Source organism: Xiphophorus hellerii, chromosome 6 (assembly GCF_003331165.1).
Source record: "Xiphophorus hellerii strain 12219 chromosome 6, Xiphophorus_hellerii-4.1, whole genome shotgun sequence".
Classification (NCBI taxonomy): domain Eukaryota; kingdom Metazoa; phylum Chordata; class Actinopteri; order Cyprinodontiformes; family Poeciliidae; genus Xiphophorus; species Xiphophorus hellerii.
In genome coordinates, this window is record NC_045677.1 from 22110292 (window position 1) to 22131697 (window position 21406).

General features: G+C 37.8%; 4 protein-coding genes across 5 annotated transcripts; 2 read left to right on the forward strand and 2 right to left on the reverse strand.

The window, feature by feature from the left end:
• The first annotated feature begins 1479 nt into the window (after nucleotides 1-1479).
• Nucleotides 1480-8526, forward strand: cdcp2 (CUB domain containing protein 2). Its single transcript, XM_032565804.1, has 6 exons — nucleotides 1480-1560; nucleotides 1801-2148; nucleotides 5388-5729; nucleotides 6880-7233; nucleotides 7462-7640; nucleotides 8189-8526. Exons 1-6 carry the CDS (start codon nucleotides 1494-1496, stop codon nucleotides 8492-8494), a joined length of 1596 nt encoding a protein of 531 aa, XP_032421695.1. The 5' UTR covers nucleotides 1480-1493; the 3' UTR covers nucleotides 8495-8526.
• Nucleotides 8527-9227: 701 nt separating this feature from the next.
• tceanc2 (transcription elongation factor A (SII) N-terminal and central domain containing 2) lies at nucleotides 9228-12958 on the reverse strand. Its single transcript, XM_032565803.1, has 4 exons — nucleotides 12588-12958; nucleotides 12359-12500; nucleotides 11358-11551; nucleotides 9228-10674 (listed from the first exon to the last, which is right to left on the reverse strand). Exons 1-4 carry the CDS (start codon nucleotides 12684-12686, stop codon nucleotides 10486-10488), a joined length of 624 nt encoding a protein of 207 aa, XP_032421694.1. The 5' UTR covers nucleotides 12687-12958; the 3' UTR covers nucleotides 9228-10485.
• A 243-nt stretch (nucleotides 12959-13201) lies between these two features.
• On the forward strand, nucleotides 13202-17276 carry tmem59 (transmembrane protein 59). Its single transcript, XM_032565799.1, has 8 exons — nucleotides 13202-13427; nucleotides 13622-13727; nucleotides 14399-14493; nucleotides 14571-14723; nucleotides 14815-14887; nucleotides 15761-15884; nucleotides 15977-16094; nucleotides 16582-17276. Exons 1-8 carry the CDS (start codon nucleotides 13272-13274, stop codon nucleotides 16732-16734), a joined length of 978 nt encoding a protein of 325 aa, XP_032421690.1. The 5' UTR covers nucleotides 13202-13271; the 3' UTR covers nucleotides 16735-17276.
• Nucleotides 17277-17691: 415 nt separating this feature from the next.
• Nucleotides 17692-20203, reverse strand: lrrc42 (leucine rich repeat containing 42). Of its 2 annotated transcripts, none has more exons than XM_032565798.1 (7): nucleotides 19512-20203; nucleotides 19286-19417; nucleotides 19094-19212; nucleotides 18923-19008; nucleotides 18403-18516; nucleotides 18237-18321; nucleotides 17692-18156 (listed from the first exon to the last, which is right to left on the reverse strand). In XM_032565798.1, exons 1-7 carry the CDS (start codon nucleotides 19907-19909, stop codon nucleotides 17852-17854), a joined length of 1239 nt encoding a protein of 412 aa, XP_032421689.1. In that variant the 5' UTR covers nucleotides 19910-20203; the 3' UTR covers nucleotides 17692-17851. The 2 variants fall into 2 exon arrangements, with proteins under 2 accessions (XP_032421689.1, XP_032421688.1); XM_032565797.1 differs by having other exon boundaries at nucleotides 19094-19215.
• Nucleotides 20204-21406: the final 1203 nt, after the last annotated feature.

Consider the following 21406-nt stretch of genomic DNA (forward strand, 5'->3'; position numbering starts at 1 on the left):
AAGATTCAATTAAAATCTGTGGGAAGACTTGAAAATTGATGTATGCAATTGAGCTTCATCTAATCTGATAGAGCATGAGGTGTTTGAGAATGGGAAAACAATCATTCTCTTCATGTGCAAAACTTGGAGGGACACTCTAATGAATCTGCATTAATAACAATATTGATTGGTGAAATAAATTTTTCTGAGAAAAGTTCTAAAAACCACATTCTTTCTGTATGCACTGCTTTGTATTGATCTACCATATAAAGTCAAAGTAAAATACTTGATAAAATATAAAAACATTAAAGGGATATGCATACTTTTGCAACCCTTTATGTAACAAGAAGCGCCTTTTTCACAAGCACAGCTGTAATTATGCTGTATTATTAGCTCAATAATACAGCATCTCCAAACTATTTTCATTAGAAACTGAATTGGTTTGTGGGGAAGCTTCATGAGCTCATTATGGTTGTGCTATAAAAGCAGACTGTTAAAACTGGATTAAATGTGTGGGCTAATCTTTATTGTGGTTGTTTCACTCATCTGAAACACTTTTTTCGATGTTTAAATGGGGAGGGGAGCATCATGTAAAACAGACTTTTTTAAACTTTATGTAATGTTATAATGTTGTTCCCTCATCAAAAACATACCTGGAGTATTGCTTTAGATCTTCCATGCAAGTTTGAGAATCCTTCAATCTCCTGCGAGAGTTTAAAGAGGTGCCTAAACACTTGCTCCCATAAAGCTTACCCCGTCTCTGCGCCTTCTCCTCTCAGCTCCACCAGACTAGTGACAGCAACAATTAGCAAACACCTGGTGGAACTGCGCATCTGCGAGCTCATCATACAAGCTACTTCTCAATCCAACGCACCTCAGAATAGTTGTTAACAGCATAATAGAGGAGCATTGCTATGATGTTATCATATCATGATGACGGGCTAAATGTAGTGTGTCGGAAAGACTAGGACCTTCTTAAAGAGACAGAAGCCCATTTTCAGGGCATCCAATAAGGTCATTTTTTAAAGCCATGTTTGACATTTTTACAGCAACTTCAGGTAACATACTTGATTGTGCTATAAAATGCCTGGAAAATACATAATACCATCACTTTAAGAACATCTTAGCCCAGTTCACACATTCTTATTTTTCACGTAACTCTGACAGAAGTATTTGTTATTATAAAATGCATTTTCTCTGTCTATATCAAGGCCCCTCCCAGCTGGTTGTCCAACAGTGTTTGTGTGCACTCTGCCATCATTAAAAATGCATAACCTCTCTGCAAACAGTGTCCTGACAAGCATCTAGAGCTCATTGGATATCAGTCATTAAAATTTAGCAAAGAGGCCAAAGCACCGCCTGTAGGTGGATAGGCATCAGGTTCCCCCATTCAGGCAATGGATAAATTTTTCAAAGTCCTATTACCTCAAGGCGGTGCACTGTGACATTACAGTTGTGTGTCTCGGCTGGAAAAGCAGTCGAGGTTTCAGAAAAGCCGAATCCACAATAACAATATGAGTCTCGGGGTGGCTATACTGATTCATTTACTACTGTTGGTTGACAGGGCTTATACTAAAAAAGGTGAGTTGTCATTTTTTATCCTGATGGAATACTATTTAGACTTAATAGGAGTGTTTTATTTTGTAGAGGCTATATATACAGATAAAGCTGGGCCTCCATTGTTCAAAGTCAGAGTGTAATACAATTTCAAGGATTGTATCAGCTGGCAAGAAAACAGTGATATCAGTCAGGGATAAGCAGTAAGCCTTTTCCTATTTTTTCCTCTGAGCTAAAATAAAACATTGCTTTTGAAATTTCTAGGTGTCAAATGTGGAGGCATCCTCTCTGCTCCGACAGGTAACATTTCCAGTCCAAACTTCCCAGGCCTGTATCCCTACAACATTGACTGCTCCTGGCTGATTGTAGTGGCTGAAGGCTCCTCAGTCCTCCTCACCTTTCACCACTTTGAGCTGGAGTACCACACCAGCTGTGCTTACGACTATATCAAAATATACAATGGCATATCTGAGGACGAGGGGAACCTCCTTGGGACATTTTGTGGTGACATTTCCCCACCTCAGTTCACCTCTTCTTGGAATGTCATGTCCATTATTTTCCATTCAGACCGCCATGTGGCCCACAGGGGCTTCAGTGTTGGCTACAGGAAAGGTAACTGGCTAGATTTAATGTAATATGACAGATATATTGAGGCTAAACTCTGAAAAACTTCTGCTGATTTTGTAACTCATGAATTGTACCTAAACATCCTGGCCTTGTATGCAAGTCTAGAATTCACATACAACAATCTTAGACTGTTTTTAAAGTTTTCTATTGAGTTTAAACATTTTTACTCTTAATGTGTGTAAAATATTGCCCTTTGTAGACTATTGTCAAAGAATTTCACCTCAAACTACCTCAAAGGCAGGGTGGTTTAGTTGAGACCCAAATTATACAGACCTGGCAGATTTAGGTTTAAAGTAATCTTTTAATTTTGTCAACTTGCTTTTCCTCCCAAGGGGTAATTTTAACCTTTTTGTGTGGCCCAGGCAATGTCCCAACTTTATTTGCTAGAAAATCTTTGGAGGGAGCCAAAGATAAGAGTTATAGCAATTAACCTCCAACATGCAATGATCCTATTCTGCCAAAAGTATTTATTGTATATTTTAGAAGGATAATAAAGAATCTTCACCAAGAATAAATCATCAAACTATCAGTGGGAATACAGAAATAGCTAGTCAGCCATTATAACAAATGGGAGTGGGGTATAATAGACGCACAGTGTTCGCATATGTTAGGGACCACAATCGCCAGCAAATATATTAAATCCGTGAATATTTAAGACCCCTTCTTATAATGCTTGTAGCTGCATATTCTAATGGTTGAAACACCAAATATCTCTTAGCACACACCACAGAGACTGCCTTGGCACTACTGAAGAGGGTAGCATTAACAGCCTTCTCTTGGGGGTATAGAAGCAGTGCCAATAATAGGCCTGACGCCGCCTATCAATCATTTTAGGGGGGGTTTTCAGCAATTGACCAATCGGCAGTCGCTATTTGTCTCAAAGTACATGCCCTTATGCCTCCAACAACGCAACCCACTAATTGAACTATTAATTCTGATAACTTTGGTTAAACGCTGCTGAAGTTCAAATTTGTTCTCAAGCAAAATATTTCTAGTTCCTGTTTCTTTTAAAATTCATCCTAGATCCAAGGTTCATGACAAAGGCAGGGAGATTTTGCTATGACAATGATGATGGTGCTGTGGACATTGTGTACAAAGCTGGTTCCCATCTCTTTCAAGCAAGGGCGACTCTTCCTCACAGATAAAGCCTATCAAAAAAAGCTTTATTATTTTCTGAAAGCCTTTGGAGAAAAGATGAAAGAGTAGTTTTGAAATGAGAATGTGGATTTTAGATTTCAGAATTCAAAATTGACAATCAGAGCATGTCACGTTTCTGTATTTTTCAAAACTTTTAAAGATTAAAAAGAACCACATGAAAAGAGAATGACCCAATTCAGGAGAAAAACACCAGTGAGATTGTGGACAACTGGAGAATTCACAGCAGATAATCCTCCAACAGGGCAAGGTTCCTATACTGCCAATGTGTTCATTGTATGTTTTACAATGACAATAAAGAATTTAATCTAATATAATGTACTTAGCAAAAAATCAACATAAATGTTTTTGGAAAGGTTAAAGTTTAGACTTAAATCAGATCCTGAGATTTTTGTGGGCCTAAGATATTTGACCAGACCAAGAAAAGCAAAAGTAAACAATGGAGAACTGACTTTTGTTTATTGCTTGCCAAAATGGATCAGCAAGCAGTCAAACACAACTTTCTACTTTGGACATTAGACTTCTTTTGCCTTCGACATATGCCTAAGGTGCTTCAGTGGTTCTTTGATCTTTTGTTGTTGGATGTTTGGTTTGACACAAAATGGAAATGCAACAACACTGAAGAACCAGAATCCACTTCATACTAACCTTATTGCATTAAGGATTTGCTTTAATACCACTACCAGCACATCTGTAAACTGTGTACTCACAGAGGTATACATATTTCTACAGATTCTATTTTCTTTACAGGCCAAAAGCAGGCAAATGGGTAAAGGAAAACACCAGTGTATGGGAAACTTAATTTACAATAACCTGACAATAAAACTAGACCGGAACAAATAAACCCTACGCAAAACCAGATCCAGAATAAATAACTTTTCCCTCTCTTTCCAAACGGAAGATGTTTGGGAAGAGACATTGCTCAGATACTTTGACATTTCAACTTAAAAACCTCCAAAAATGTCTCATCTTTACTGCGAATGCTGCTTTTGTGTTCAGAAATCTTTTTTCTTTATTCCATATGGAACAATCTACTCAGATTACAACAGCATTTTAAAAGATATCCTTCACATTTCAACAACCAATTTTTTTTTACAATGTTTGATCAGTGTGAGAGTGTCAAGAAGTGAAGGTTTTAACTATAAACCAGGGAAATTTTACCTCCACACAGGTAAAATCTGAGAAGGTAAAGAAAAATGCTGAATAAAAAAATAAGAATTAGAATTAATTTGCATTTCCAGAAAGTATTCATCGTGCCTTAGTTTTTCAGCATTTTAATTTTAAACCCTTGCTCAGAAATGGATCAAAATATTTTTTTCCTCAAAATTTAAAAAACAGTGCCTTATAACAACAAAGTGAAAAAAGTTTAAATTGGTGAAATTTTATTGAAAATTAAAAAAGAAAACAGCAAATGCTGTGTACTATGTAAGCATTCACAGCCTTTAGTCTATACTTGTCTGAGCACCTTCAGCAGGAATCACTTCCTCAAGTCTTTTGTATGCCTCTACAAACTTGGCCTCTTGTTTTGGGTATTTTCTGCTGTTTTTCTCTGGAGATGTTGTCTGGCTCAGTCAGACTTAATGTGAAGAGTCAGTACAAAGGTCTTTGTCTTTACAGAGATGTTCAATTAAATCAAAGTCCGTTCTCTGACTGGGCTGCTCAAAGATATTTGCCAACGGCTCCTGATGCCAGTGTTTGTGAGCTTGGCTATGGGCTTTGGGTCACAGTAGTATAAATCTCCCAAATTCTTGCTTAAGTACATAAATAAAGGAGATGTTTGATGACATGATCCACATTGAGTGATGGTTTCTGGTTACCCAATATTCAGTCATGGTAAACAGAAACACCGTCAAGGATTATATGCCTTGAAATATATGTTTGTGTTTTGCTTATATTCTTTTACCAACTTTTTTATTTTACCTTATCTTTGTTTAACAAATTATTATTATATAACAGAAAAAATACAGTTTGTTTTCATAAGCTCGATGTTCTTCAAGTTTCTCCTTTTAAAAGGCATTTTTCTTACCATACAAGAGTTATTTTCCCTTTTTGCCTCCTATCCTCGCTAGACATGTGTGGTGGAGTGTTGACTGGACTATCAGGTGTCATTTCCAGCCCAGGCTACCCTCAGGAGTACAGCAACAATGCAGACTGTTCCTGGACAATACACGTGTCCAATACAAGTGTTGTCACCTTGGTCTTCCTGGACTTCCAGCTGGAGAACAACGAGGGATGTAACTTTGACTTTGTTGCCCTGTTCGATGGGCCAACAGTCACCCACCGCCATCTCGGCAAATACTGTGGAACAGATAAACCCCCCAACACAGTCACTACTGCTAACCAACTCCTGGTAGTCTTCAAGTCAGATTTCAATATTGGTGGGCGAGGCTTCAAGGCTTACTATTACTCAGGTAAGAACATTTTCTAGACTAACTGTTAATAGAGTGAAAAATAAAGAAAGCATCAAGTTAACAAATCTCACTGATGATGCTATGCTGAATGTCTAAAACAAGTCACTTGAAGGACTAAAAAGATGATTAAAATCGAATCTTTTGAATTTCATAAAATATTCTGCAACAATGTGAAAATCCATTAGTGGTCCTGTCAAAGTCCAAACTGGAACCCATGTGAGTGTGACTTTGCTGAGTGTAGATCTACAGGCATGGACAATGTGCACAAATGTTATGTCTGACTTAAATATTTCATTTTTTGTCTCCATTACAGCTATAAGTTTTTTATCAATACCAGTTTGTCACGGCAAAAGTTATTTTGCCCATTCTTCTCTGCAAAATAGATCAAGTTATGTCAGATTTGATGGAGAGCATCTGCGAACATCAATTTTTAAACCTTGCCATAGATTCTTAATTGAATTTACAGCTGTACTTTGACTGGGCTGTTGAATCATTCAAGTAAATTAACCTAAGTGCTTTTATTTAAAACAATTCCATTGGCTGCATGTTTAGTGTTGATGGAAGGTGAACCTTCACTCTGTCTTTCTTCCAGACAGAACACCTTCATTTTCTCAGCAGAAGACAAATACTCCCAACAGCATGATACTGCCACCAACACCTTTCACTGTGGAAATCGTGTCTCCTGGTTTTATGCCATACATGGAGTTTTGCACATAGGCCCAAATGTTATTTTTTGTCTCACTGGACCAAAGCACCTTTTCCCACATCTGTACTGTGTTCCTCAGATAGCTAAATTACATGAAAGATTATGGTTGCACTGTGATGCAGATATAACCTTACATCAATCTCCAGTTTTTACCCCTTGAGCTTTAACTACTTGCTGCTGGATTCCATGTGGACGAGTTAGACTTTAGAATGCATAACCTACTCATTAAGTTTGTGCAATGCAAGTAAACAAATGAGTCAGATTCCCAAAACTGGAAACATATAAACTTAAAGGGGGTCCTCATAAACTTCAATTACCTGCTATAAACTTTAGCTTTTAATTTTAAGACTGTTTTAAATAGCATCCTTGAAAGGAAGTAATGAAGTAAACACAGAAAAAAAACCTTAATGAAGATGGCTAACTAATGTAATTTACTTAAAATAGGTGAATGCCAACAAGTTCTATCCACTGTGAGCGGCAACTTCAGCAGCCCACATTTCCCCAACATCTACCCGAACAACATCAACTGCCACTGGAGCATCACCCTGCAAGCCGGGTACCGCATCAAGCTCTTCTTTCCTGTCATGGACCTGGAAGGCCGCAACAGTCTGTCAGACGAGTGCGACTACGACTCGGTGTCAATGTATGACGGGGACAGCCAGGCGGACACGCTGATGGGACGCTGGTGCGGCAGGGAGCAGCCTTCTTCCCTCGTTTCCAAGGGGAACAAGTTGCTGGTTGTCCTCAGCACAGACAGAAATGAAGCTCACAGAGGGTTCACTGCTTCTTATCTAGGAGGTAAATGTGTTTGTGTTTGTCTTTTATCAGGAGCTAATGGGACTATTAATTGAGTGTATCCTGTGGGGACTGCAGGTTAAAGATATGTACTCCCAACTGAGTACACTGTTTGCAGTATTAATCCCAACTAAATTTGCTCTTTAAATTCTAAACATTCATCCCAGCAAACAGCTCTCCTCCATGTCATTCCTATTCTGCTCACGAAATGTTTGAATATGTTTTCCGCAGTGGTGCCTGTGAACGTTAGCTGCACCAGATCAGAGTTTACCATCCTGATCCCTCAACGGTCGTTACCTCAGCTGGACCGTGAGAGCATCTACCTTGGAAACCCAACATGTACAGCTCAGCTAACAACCACCTCATATAAAATACTGGCCCAGTTTGTTAACTGTGGTACAGCCAGCCAGGTAACTGGCTCCCATACTATTACACCATGAAATGATTTCTTGTTTAAAAATAATTTACTTTTACAAAGATCTGTAAAAAAGAAAGTGGAATATAACAAAATGGTTAAATATTTTAGTCTTAGTGTTGTGGATTTAAAAGCAGACTTAAAAAAGTAACAACTGCAACCAGTTATCAATGGGTTTCAAGCCCGACCCAACAAGTCGGTCCCTGGCACTCCCCCGCCCTGCAAACCCTGCTCTCCACATTCCCACCAGGCATCTCTTAGCATGTGGACAGGACAGAGATTACTTCTTCTTGTCATTATAATGTGTTTATTATATGGTTGGTAGAGTACAAGTAACTCTTTCCCTATGAATATATATTTTACAAATAAATTACCAAAATATTTCACAAAGGTCGTGTATACACATAGAATAACATGAAGCTTTTTATCATGTCCAAGGATTCAATGCCTTTTATACCAGTGCCATGATTTATAGTACATACAGCTGATAAAACGTGACTAAACTTATTTTGTACCCATTTTGTGACTAATAATCCTTCACAGAAACACCGCAACATCACCATGCTGGTGAACAAGCTCTACATTGATTTCTCTGATGGGAAGCAGCAGAACGTGCAGGAATACAAGGTGCAGTGCGACGCCTTACGGAAGGTCGCATCTGTGTCAATCATTTCTGCGGAGGAGCGACGGCTGGAGGAGCAGGCCCAGCAGGCGGAAAGCGACAACAGCGGATACGTGGCAGAACCAGAGGCAGAACCTCATGACTTGAGTGATATTGTCTTCATCAGCATCTGTGTTCTGGCTGTCATCCTCATGGTGATAGCAATTGTTTGGTTGGTGCTTCTTTAGTGAATTACACAGAAATCATCAACAAGTTCTTAGTCTCAATTAATTTTTATACAAAAAAAACATGCAAAATTGAAAAGAAAACATAATTTTATGATGTTGACACTGCTCTCTAAATACAGTATGTTACCTGCAATGCTTTGCACACAGCAGTGTGCAAAGCATTGCAGGTAATGTGCACCAGTAAACTTTTTTGAATGTGTCATAATAAATTAAGTTCTACTAACAAGAATTGTAACTTCAAACTCAGTGCAGATTAATTTACAAACATTTTGTACTTTTGATTGTTTTGTACATAAATTTTTCAAATTTACATAAAGGAACTGCCAGCTATGTAAGGTTTTCTATACATCTTGCATCAATGAATGTGATTCAAGTTGTGCTGGGTATGCTACTTTAGTGCTTTGGCAACCAAATATTTAGTGTGGCTTTCTAGAAGCTAACTAGTTAATTTATAAAATGTGGTTGTTGAACTATGTGTATCATATTTTAGCAGTGTGATAACTCTGAAGACAATTTTTATATCTTCTTTCTGACTTAGACATTGTAAAACATTAGATGGTTTTGTAGGAGTACTTTGGGGGATGAAAATATGATGTTTTTAGTTTATTTTTGCTTTTGTAAGGTGTTATGAAAATGTTTTGCTATTAAATATAATATAAAACATTGTCTATTTTGCATTTTCTGCAAGTGACATGTGTAAGACATTGTAATAATAACCAAAAAAATCTGAGAAGACATTTTACTAACTACTTTTTAATTATTCTGGTACAGTGAATCACAGAGATCTTGCCCAGTCAGGCCTTTCCAAAAGTTCAGGTTCACACTTTGTTTAGCTTGGCACATTTTTCCACAAGGTTTGAGGAGATTGTAAACTTTCATACTAAGGTCTTGCAAACCAACTGAACTCAAGATTAAATGCTGAAACTAAATCAAAAAGCAAAAAATACTGGTTAAAGGGCATTTATGCAACCAGCTTTTTTACTGTGTGTGTTTTCCCCTCTGATAAATTTGTTTTTCCAACTGAATGGCACAAAATATATCATGTTAGAAAATGATATATTCTGTAATTATTTATTACAGTCCTATTTTTACACTTTATTTTAGCCGGGGTGTGTGTGTGTGTGTGTGTGGGCGTGGGTGTGTGTGGGGGTGTTTGAGCCACAGTGTTTTTGTGTTTTTTGTTATTTTCAAGATTTTTAATTTTCAGACAAAGTTAAACTGGCAAGAGGTGAATCCACCAAGAAGTTTGATCTGTTCTTCTCCACTTGTCATGATAAAGTATCTTTGGGAAACTTATTGAACTCGTATAAAGGGTCACTATTGTTAGACACAATTTATCTTCCAGAAGTAGGGTTGCAGCGTTGTTAATGTGCTACACCAGTGGTGACCAAGTCAAGAGCTACTATCCTGCAACTTTAAGATGCATTCTTTCTCACACCTGACTCAAATGACTGAAATACCTCGTATTCGGTTATTCTGCTCTGCATATGCCCCTTAATGAGCCATTCATTTAATTCAGGTGTGTTTGAGAAGGGATGTATATAAAAGTTGTAGGATAGTCGTCAAGGACTACATTTGGGCACCCCTGTGCTAAATAATTGGTGAATAAACCTTTACTGCAAAAACCTCTAAGACAACACTAAAAAAAACCCCAAAATACTCAAAATTATGAAACATGTATATTTACAACCCAAATTTCATCATTGAATTTTGTATTTAATTGACATTTTTTTCATTCAGTTTTAAAACAAAATCAATGACATATGGTACAGTATCGTGTAAGTGGAGGTATGCTTTAAATATTTAAAAAATTTGAGCATTCACTCATAAAACAGCGTACATTTACTGATGTGCCTCAAAATACAAAAATATTTTGTATTTTCTCAGCCAACAGAGAACACGATTAAAGACTAAAAATAAATTTAAAACAATTCACAGGTATTAAAATTTCTTCCATAAGAGATCCGCGTCACAGTCCAACTTGTATTCACTTATTTTTTGTATTTAGAAACCAGCTGGCTGACTGATATTTTGCCGTCCTTTACTTCACTCCTGAGGTCAGGGTTGTGTTTGAAGCCGAACACCAGCGCCCTGATTGTCCGTCTGTATGAGCTGCTGACTAACCGGGAGCTCTGGTGAAAAACTTCTCTCTCTATGTTGTCTATCAGATTAGAGTCCTCCTGTATCACATATAGACCAACAGACAAAAATACTTTTCAATTCATTTAGTTCAACAATCTGTAGGAATGAAATACAAAATGACCAAAGTGTTAGGAAATAAACCAGCAAATAATAAAAACACGATGATCACAGAATATGAAACCAACAAAACCGATTTTAACAAATAGCTCAATTTTGTTACAATTTCAACTAAAAAGTACAGCGTTTGGTGAGAGTCTCAATAGTTCCTACTAAATCTCCAAGAAGTATAATGAAATGAAACAAACAAGAGGCCTGTAAGGATTATAATCTATCCAATTTTTTATTGTTTTTGTGAAAGATTTCTTTTTCTTACCTGCCTTTATCACTTAATGATCATGATAAATCCAAATTATTATGTCTGAAATCCATTTAAATTTGTCTGTATTGTCAAAATTGCAATTTACATGTTTTACTCCACCATTTATTCCATGAAAGCATAAATAAATATCAATAAATTCACAATTATTTAATAAAGTACATGTATTTTGTGCAGTTTAGTGATAAAAATCTAATTTCTTTATGGATTTGGAGTCCTGGAGACTATTTAAAAATGTGTAGTCTTGTTTTAAAGCAGAATTGGTTATGATTACTATGCCATGCAGCCAAAGCAGATACCCAAAAAGATGGCAAATGTGTGAAATGCCATTGTCCTGTTTCTCACCTTGACCTCCAGTGCTTCAGACAGCAGTCTCCTAGCGTTGCTCCTGAGCCCTTCAGACTGTTTGTCGGAGCGTACTTCAATAGACGGCTTATTTGAATTCTCCTCAATGAAAGTCCTCCAGTCAGTGTAAACTTTTGCTGCCAGAGAACTCACCTCAGGGTCTGGATGCTTCCGTACTTTGTTGACAGTGTGACCTAGGAAAAAAAACAAAACAGAAGGATTTATTCAACCTCAAGTTTGTAAGCAATAAGCTTGTGACAAACTGGACTTTCACTATTAAACAGTAAGCAATATTAAAGCAGACCGAGTTTTGAACTTTCTCCAAAATGAAGAAGTATGGTAAATCTGCTAAAAGTGCAGCACAAACGTATTTTAACCTCTACAGATATCTTCTGCTTTTACTTTTTCATCTTACTTAAATGTTACATATTCTTAAACAACTTTAAATATTAGACAAGTTGAATAAACACAAAAAATAATTGGCAATTAATCAAAGTTTTTCACACTAATTACTCCACTAGATTCTTTTTCCTTTATTGTTTCTTTCAAGCATAATCAAAATGGTTTAACTAGTTAGCAAATGGCACCACTTAAGGATGATCAAAGCATCAACTTGCAGCAAGTGTTCAAATCCCTTTCTGGGGTCTTTCTGCAATGAGTTTGCATGTTTCCCAAGATCCTCAAAGAAGGACCCATGAGTCGCTGAAGGGATTATATGTTTCTCAGCTGGACTGGGAACGCCTTGGGGAGAGGGAAGTCTGGCCTTTCCTGCTTAAGCTGCCAGATTTGGCCAACAACATTAGATTGATTACTTATAACATGACTGCATAACTTTGGGCTATATTTTTTTTAATATAGTAATAGAAAATGACCAGTGCTTTAGAGCCAAAATTAATTATCTTGTTTTTATTTTGACCGTTTAATAACAAACCTGTTTTGTGTGGTATATCAAACCGGCAAAAAGCAGAAAATTATGACTTAAAGGTTTCTCCTGTATGTACCTATTTTAGTGGATCTGAGCACTTCCTCGGATGGGATCTTCTTGCTCAGCTCAGTCAGGGTGTTCATCAAGTTCTCCTTGCTCTGATCTGGCAGTTCTAGCGTCGACTTGTAACGTAGGATGTCCTCAATCACAACTACCCTCTAGAAGAAACATTATGAATGGCATATCATCAGTTTTAAATGTAGAAACGTATGTTGTTTTTATTCACACTACGCTTAATTTCTCACCCGTAGAGACTCAATTGTAGCTTGTTTGTAAACTCTCTCGTCGCTCTTCGGTTGTTTGGGTGTTTCTCCCTTGGGAAGCCGAACGACAAACTTGTCCATCTTCAAATAAAGTATGTTTCTTCAACTACAGCTTGTTAGCGTTAGCTGAAGTAGGTTAACCACTGCTAACGGATACAGTTTGCTAGATAAAAAAAAAACTATATTTTCGTTAAATAATTTGCAATTAATATTAAAAGAGAGATTTTCTAAATTTGATCATGCCAGTTGTCTGCACTCTCTAAGCATGTTTACGTGTGGGAAAATAATGTCAATAATGAAGTTAAAGTACCGACGGAAGCCTGTTTGTAGCAGAAATTATGTTACCTTCAGGTACTTGAGGAAAAAATGTCTCTTGGTTAAAATAATAGGAAAAATATCTTTTTGAAAAAAATGTCAAATATGTATGAGATAAAACGTAACAGAAAATGAAATTACATAAATAATAAAATGCAGTTCACATTACATCTCTAAGTAGAAATTGTGTATAAATTACCGCTGTTAAAAATATGAACACTTATTTCGGAGTCCTTAAACGCAACCTTAAAGCTAAACCTTAAAGCTATAAAGTCTCGCGAGATTTACAGTTCCGCTTAGGGTGGATGGGGAAGAGGAGTGGAGTTGTTTGTTTGGATTTGCACAGGCAAAATGGGAACCTTTTCTTTCGTTGGTAGTATTTTGGGACTTAATGTCCTACTTGCTTGCACATTGGCGTCTTCAGACGTGTTTGACAGCGTTCTGGGAAGCACAGCGTCCTGCCACAAGTCCTGCGGAATGACATACAGTTTGCACACTTATCCACGGGTGAGTGCTTTTATCTTGATTATGTCAGCTAGCTTGCGCTAACGTTATGCAATTTAGCTAGAGAAGATCATTTAGGTTTATTCATTTAAGTGCAGTTATATTGTTTGATGCATTGTTGTATATAAATCGTCGAAAAGTGCGTCATTTTTCGCAGAGGTATTCAACTGGTCCTTTTGGTTTGTTTTTGTTTTCAGGAGGAGGAACTGTACGCCTGCCAGCGAGGCTGTCGTCTGTTCTCCATTTGTCATTTTGTCCGTGACAGCGACGATTTAAATCAGACCAGAACTGAATGTGAATCAAGTAAGTATATGCAAACTTTCATCTTCCATCCACAAGGTTCAGGCCCGTATAATGAGACTGGTCAGCACCAAATGTATTGAAAGCTCCACCTGACACACATCGAGTCGCATTTGAGTAGTTTTTTGGTCCAAATAAGTTTAGAAAAATAATGTGCACCTGCTGTCATTGTGTAAACGTAATTGACTGTACATACTCAGTACGCCCACCCCCTTTGTTTTCACGTTGAAAATACAAACTTTAATGTGTTTTATTGGGATTTTAGACCTACATAAAGTAGTGCATAAGTGTGAAGTGAAACTAAATGGATACATCGTTTTCATAAAACATAATAAATATCACAACACACTTTAAGAATTTCTATTTAAAAATAAAAACTTCCACTTCACCATGATGCACTACTTGTGTGTGATCTCCCATCATATAAAATCTCAAATACATTGAAGTTTGTGGTTGTAATACAAAATATTGACACTTTTGGTGATTCACCATATTGATGACAAAACATGTACTTCAAAATTCAGAAAAGTTTTAATCAGGAAAAGTTTAGAGGTTGGACATGAAATATGAGCAAGCACCTTGCATAACAATTAAACAATAAAACATTTCTCTTGATACATTTTGTTGCATTCTTCTAAACCTGTCTTGCTGTCTGTTACTCCAAACTCATGCAGCCTGTCGGGAAGCCTACACCCAGCCTGATGAGCAGTATGCGTGCAACATGGGCTGTCACAATCAGCTTCCATTTGCTGAGCAGCGTCAGGATCAGGTATACCGGTAGTTGAATCAATGCAGAATTTCTCTCAAGAAATAATGGCATGCTCAGTGTCTCTGTTTTCTAAACAGTTGGAGGCCATGATGCCTAGGATTCATCTTCTGTATCCCCTGACTTTGGTCAGAGGATTTTGGGATGACGTAATGAGTCAAGCCCACAGCTTCATCACTTCCACCTGGACGTTCTACCTTCAAGCTGATGATGGAAAAGTTGTTATTTTCCAGGTATTGCTCTGATTAGGTCTAAAGACCTGACAGTGGTAGGCCATTCTATACAACAGGTTTCAAAAATCCAGTTATCTCCTCTGCTTCCCAGTCTGAACCACAGATTAGGATTTTCTCCCAAATTGAACTGGACAAAGATTCAAAGGAGGACCCTCAGAAAAGCTGTAAGCACATAAAATTTTATTCTTTTTATGCAACGGTCTTCAATTTAGAACAAATGTAAAACGTTGTGACATGTAGCTCAGCTCAAACACCATTCACATGTATGTCAAACATTTTGTGTCCAGTTTTGGATCTTGTTAAATGTTTGTTATCCTGACACAGACATGGTACTGAAGCATAATTTATACTTTAACAGTTGAATTCTGGGCTGCCCTGAGCTTAACATTTAGCATGCTTTTCCCATCCCAATAACAGTTTTGTGATCATTTTTTCCTTCCTTCTAAGAACACCAAACTGTGTCTAAAATTCAGCTGACAGTCTGGGTAGAATTACTGCTTTTTGCTATTTAAAGATTTTTTTCTTCTGAGACAATCAACAAATGTTTTTTTTAAAAGTTTCTAACACTACAAGAGTGTTTTTTCTTTTTGTACGTTTTCTACTTATTGCAAAATGTAGTACAAAAAGTTATTGCAAATTTTAGGTCCTTAATATTTATCTCTGGAACCCATAACACTGCCCCCACCCAATCATGATGCTACAGCTTTAAACAGCTGATGCAGCATTCTCAGGTTTTGGTTGTTGTTTCACATCTCAACCGACCTCATTTCATCAAATGGCTACATCTTGGGTCAAATTCTTATTATTAAACTTTTGATACAACATGACAATATTTAGCAAGCTAACACAGTGTATCTTAAAATCTCATTCTAATGTCCTTGACCTCAATTTCATGTAAAACATCTGAATTAATTTATAACTTGACAATCTGCCTGGAAAGCAACCATGATTTGGAAATGCAGCAAAGGAACTGTAAAGATGAAACATAAAGGTGAATCCCTTATTTTTGTAATTGTCTTTTTTTTTTTTTATGAAAGTCCCCCGGCTGAGCAGTCCTATTTACAAAGAATACCATCGGTCTTTAATCCAAGAAAGAGACAGAGAGCTGAGTGGTGAGCGCAGCTATGACGACGGCTACAATCTTTTCAGCTGCCTGTCAAGGTTTGCACATTTCTGTTGCCTAAGCAACTTTAGTAACACCACGGTTCCACATACTGCGCAGCTACACAGACCAACTGTAATTTTCTCCACAGGAATCCCTGGCTGCCTGGGTGGATTCTAACAACTACTTTAATACTGTCTGTATTGGTCCTGATCTGGATTTGCTGTGCTACTGTGGCAACTGCTGTGGATCAATATGTACCGGCTGAGGTAAGCCCTGGGTTATTTTCTTTGCCGTGGTTTCTAGGTTATTTGTCTAACCTTGAGACCTGTTGCGGCCATTTTCTTTTTAAAAGGTTCCAGAAACCTGAAGGTTTTCTGGAACATCAAACTGTTAACAAAAAACTGTCTTCTGGAAACATTTGAAGACGAACATGAAGTAAAACCTACAGTATTCAAGAGCAGTTCAACATTCAGGTGTTACTGTAAATTATGGGCTTATATTTACTACTTAAATGTTTCTGTAACACATTACTTAAAAACATGCACGTTGCCTTGCAAATGTATTTATACCCCTTAAACAGTTCACATTTTGTCCTTTTAAAGTAATAAACATCAGTCTACATAGCAAAATGTGAAATAGGTTTAAGGAGTATGGCTACATGTCGAGATGTCTTTGTAAAACCTGCAGCTATTCTGACTAGCTTACCATGCAAACTGAATACATAAAGACTGTTTTATTTTCCTCTTCCTGTAGAAACTGAGCATCTATGGGGACAAGGACTACATCAAAGAGCAGAAACTGACTCCTTACCCAGCATCCTCTCTGATTATCATCACCTCCAAAGGGACAGAGGAAGAGGCAGGGCCACTTCCTTCCAAGGTGAACCTGGGACAGTCCAACATCTAGAAAACAAGACTGCCCTCCTAAAGGAAACTTTCCTATTGATCATTAGTATTCTGGTTTATTTTTTTTCTTTAATCTCCAATTTAAGGCCTAAGCTGGTTGTGATCTCAGCAGAACTTTCAGATCATTTACTTTTAACTGGTTTGTCCCTGCTTTATTTAAACCTGACATTTGGGTAATTGAAACTTTTTTCTGTATATTGGTATAATTGTCTCAAAGTATAATGAGGGTAATAAAGGAATAACATGTTTTAGGGGGGTGGGGATTTTCCTGCAAGTGTACATTAGTTCTGTGTGTTTTTATTGAATGTAATGAACTGACTTGAAGTGATGCAAGTTTTTACCCGAATCCACAATGCTTGGTAAAACAGATTGTGTGGATACTGCCGACTCCCCTTTTGTTAATGTTTGTATTGCTGCATTATCCTGATCCATTTTACAGTAAGAGTCTGTGCTTATTAAATGAAATGGTACATGCAGTTAAGTCTTTCCTGCTCTACTGTTTGTTTCCTTGGTAATAAATACAAATAAAATATACAACTGTGATATTGTTGAGTTGGAGTCATATTTTGCTTAACCCTTTGGTAAATTAGGGAAGAGAAAACATGCCAATATTAACTTGACTCTGCAGCAGACAGTTAAAAGCAGAACTGGTGAATTGGTGGGGAATGTAAGAATTTGTACTTTACAAATTGGCCAAAACATGGACTGAGAGCTCAGGAAATGTAGGTCTGACATAAAATATGTGTAAGAATACTGGGGGTAAAACATTAATCCTACAAAAGTTTTGATCATGTTATAGACAATGTCCATCATTTGTATAGAAAATGTCAACAAGGAATTTTATACATATGAGTTTTGTCCCTGTGCGAGTTACAGAAAACTTGATACACTCTGTTTTATGATTATTAAAGTTCACTGTGCAGTAAGTTCAAAGCTGAAGAAAGAAAAAAAGGCACTCTGGCAAAATACAAAATTTTATTAATCTTAAAAAAAAAAAAAAGCCAACACTTCCTTTGCTAAGTATATGTGAACCGCTAATAGTTTGTGTGAATGCAGCATGCTGACTGCCGCTCCCATGTCTGATTATTTTGTAATGCTGCCTGGATGGATTCCATTATTCAATAGCTGTTCAACAACTCTGTGTCCTCTGCTGTGAGTACTAATGAGGATGAGCGTTTTGTCTTAGTCGGAGGGCTTTGATGAGAACCGTCACACTTGCTTGACTCTTGCTTCGTCTTTCTAACATTACAGGTGGGATTCCTAACTTGGAGACATTTTGTTGTGGATGGATCCATTTTCCCACATAGATGATTGTTTCCTGTTGATTTGTAGAAGTGTAATTTCTCCATATTGGTCTGCTTGCCGTTCTCACTTATCAGTGGTGCCGCATTCAGTACCTCTCTGACAACCTTCTGTCTGCCAACTACAAAAAAAACCCCAAAAAACACATCTCAGCACTTAATTTATAAATTGATTGACAAATTAAAAATGTAACAGACTTACAGAAGCGAAGTGCTGAGGCCCTTGACTCTTCCATTTTCTTCGGTTTAGGCATCTGGCAGCCACTTGTTTCCCACTGATTTACAACCTGGAAAGAAGAAGAATGTGGATAAATGATTCTTATTGAAACAGATTATCTACACTCCTGGTATTGCCTAAAATTGATTACCTGTTCTGCCCATCCTTCTGTTTTACACCCCGAGTGATCGAAGGTGTTCAGTGGTTTCTCCGAATGAATTAGCCCCAATAAGTTCCACACGGTTGTCTTCAATCCTGTGCCAAGCTCATATATAAATAATAAATTATTCTCAGGCCCAAAACAAAAAAAAATACCCAGATAAGTATAATACACCACAAATGGTGCCTGTTAAGCCAGATGTATTGTCTATATTATCTACCCTAATCCCTGGTTTTGACATTTTCAGCTTCTTGATAATTGAAAAAGTTATATTTCAAGGAATTACTTGAATTTATAGTAGTAGTGAAAGGTGCTTTAAGAGAAAGTAGGCCACAGTTGTAAAACTTCATTTGTAAAATAAATGTAAAACTAGGTATCCATTTCCTTGAGCTTTGCAGGTACATTCTACTTTGTGTTGGTCTGTCACGTAACATCCAAATCAAACACACTGTTTGTGGTTATAACATGACAGAATGGGGTATGAATCTTTCATAATACACTCTTGTCTTACTTTCATGTTGGTCCCAGATGCATCAAGCTTCACCAGCTTTGGGAGGCAGGTAAGGTATCTCAAAGCCATCTCTGAGAGGGGATTGCCTGTATAAGAAAGAAAAAATATATATAATATTATACAGTCTATGTTTGCAGTCGGTGCTCACCAGACTCCATTGAAATTACGGACAGGAAACATCCAGGAGTTCCAGTGAGTCCAGTCCTTTCTGCATCATCCGGATAGGCGCGGTCAATCTTTGCAGGCCAACATCTGACAGATGGTTGCCACCAATAAACAGCTGAGTCAGGCTGCTATGGAAGACAGGATTCAGAGTTAATACTATCTTTTCTGCTTAGTGCATCCTAAAAAGCCAAGCCCTACCTCGCCAGTGACGTGGAAGTGAGGTGACCAAACAGCTCATGATCATCTCCTAGTCTACAGCCAAACAAATCCAGAGACTTTAAACTATGAAATGCTTTTATCTCGGTGATCCTCTCATGCAGGAGTGGAAACCTGCAGAATAAGAAAAGCAGACATGAATGGCAACTATCTATGGCAAAAAGAGGCAGAGAGGCATGGAGGTGAGGAGATAACAATATACCCCAACCTGTTTCTAAGACAGAGTGAGCCCAGCACTAAATCGCCATATGCGTCACTGAATAATTTCAAGGCTTTCTGAGAAATATCTGGGTTTAAAAACACGCGGTTCTCTTCTGCTGCGACAAAAAGTCTGTCGCCTATTTGCTCTGGGAAGCCAACCAAAGAGTCCACATGCTGGATGTTGTCAGCAACGAACAGCAGAGTGATGTCAAAGAGGGATTTAGTGGTGTATCTCAGACTTCCTTCCTCGTTGTAGGTGAAAATAAAATGCTCCTTTCTCAGCACAAACGGATTCGTCCTCCTGCATGATGATGATGATGTTGGTGGTTTTGGTTGTGCCAGAATAATGTCACTCACACGACGAAGGCTGCCTCTTTCTCGAACATAAATGGTGCTGCTGTCCATTACAGACACGCAAAAACTTCTTTTAACTGAACAGCAGATTTGAGTACAGACTCTAAGATCACAAATTCACACCAGAGGGTCATTAGCTTAAGCTATAAACAAAGAAGCGCCTTTGTGTTCGCGGTATTCCCAGCTACACCTATTCATCATTCTCAGTATTGTTAGATTCCTCACGACCAGTATGCAGCTTTCACAGGCATGATCAGATCCCTTTGCTATCATAGAGCATAGACCCATTAGAAGAGAAAACGCATAAGAGGCTTCTACGTCGCTTCGCCGCCATATTTATATGGGGTTCCATTTGTGACAAAAATTATGGGGTTCCATTTGTGTCAAAAATAAGTAGAAGTCATATGTGTAGATGTTGTTGGTCTGTGTCACAGATGGCAAACTCCAGTCCTCAAGGGCCGGTGTCCTGCAGGTTTTAGATGTGCCACAGGTACAAAACACTGGAATGAAATGACTTAATTACCGCCTCCTTGTGTAGATAAGTTCTCCAGAGCCTTGCTAATGACCTAATTATTCTATTCAGGTGTGGTGCAGCAGAGGCACAAAGTTGCCTCTGCTGCACCACTAGCCCTTGAGGACTGGAGTTTGACACCCCTGGCTATGTCATTGCTATGTGTCTTTGGTTGATGTCTATGGTCTTAGTGCTTTATGGATATGTCGATGTTACATGTAGATGTTGCATATGTCTATGTTGCATATGTAGGTGATGCATATGTTAGATGTTGCATATGTCAACACCTGCAACGCATATGTTGCATATGTGTTCGCTGCATATGTCTACATGCAGCATAGACATATGCAGCGAATATACTGCATGTTGCATATGTTATGTCTCTAGCTGTGTGGTGGTTATTACTCACTGTCATCTTGTCAATTCATCTGCAGTAAGGCAATGAACCCTTCGCAGTAGTTTTTTTAATGCAACTTCTGTGATTGGTCAATGTCGTTGGTCCATGCTGTTAGTTCATGTCATTGGTCAGTGTTGCTGTTGCCTGTTCTCTTCATCATTAATAAGTGTTACAAGGTAGAAATCTAAGCATTTTGAAAACACTAATATTGGAAGACCAATATTTTTGTAATATCTAATAAACTCTTTGATGAGACATGACCTACTTCAACACTTATTAATGGTGAAGAGAACAGGCAACAGCAACACTTATCAACGACATGAACTAACAGCATGGACCAACAACATTGACCAATCACAGAAGTTAGAGACATTCAGACAACTACTTGAACCAACAACAGGGGGGAGTAAAATAATTTTTAAAAAACATCTGCAAGGGGTTCACTGCTTTACTGAGATGAATTGACAAGATGACAGTGAGTGATAACCACCACGCAACTAGAGACATAACATATGCAACATCTACTGTACATATGCAGCAAACACATATACAACATAGACATATGCAACATCTACTTATGAAGCGAACGCATATGCCACATAGACATATGCAACATAGGCATATGCAACGTCTACATGCA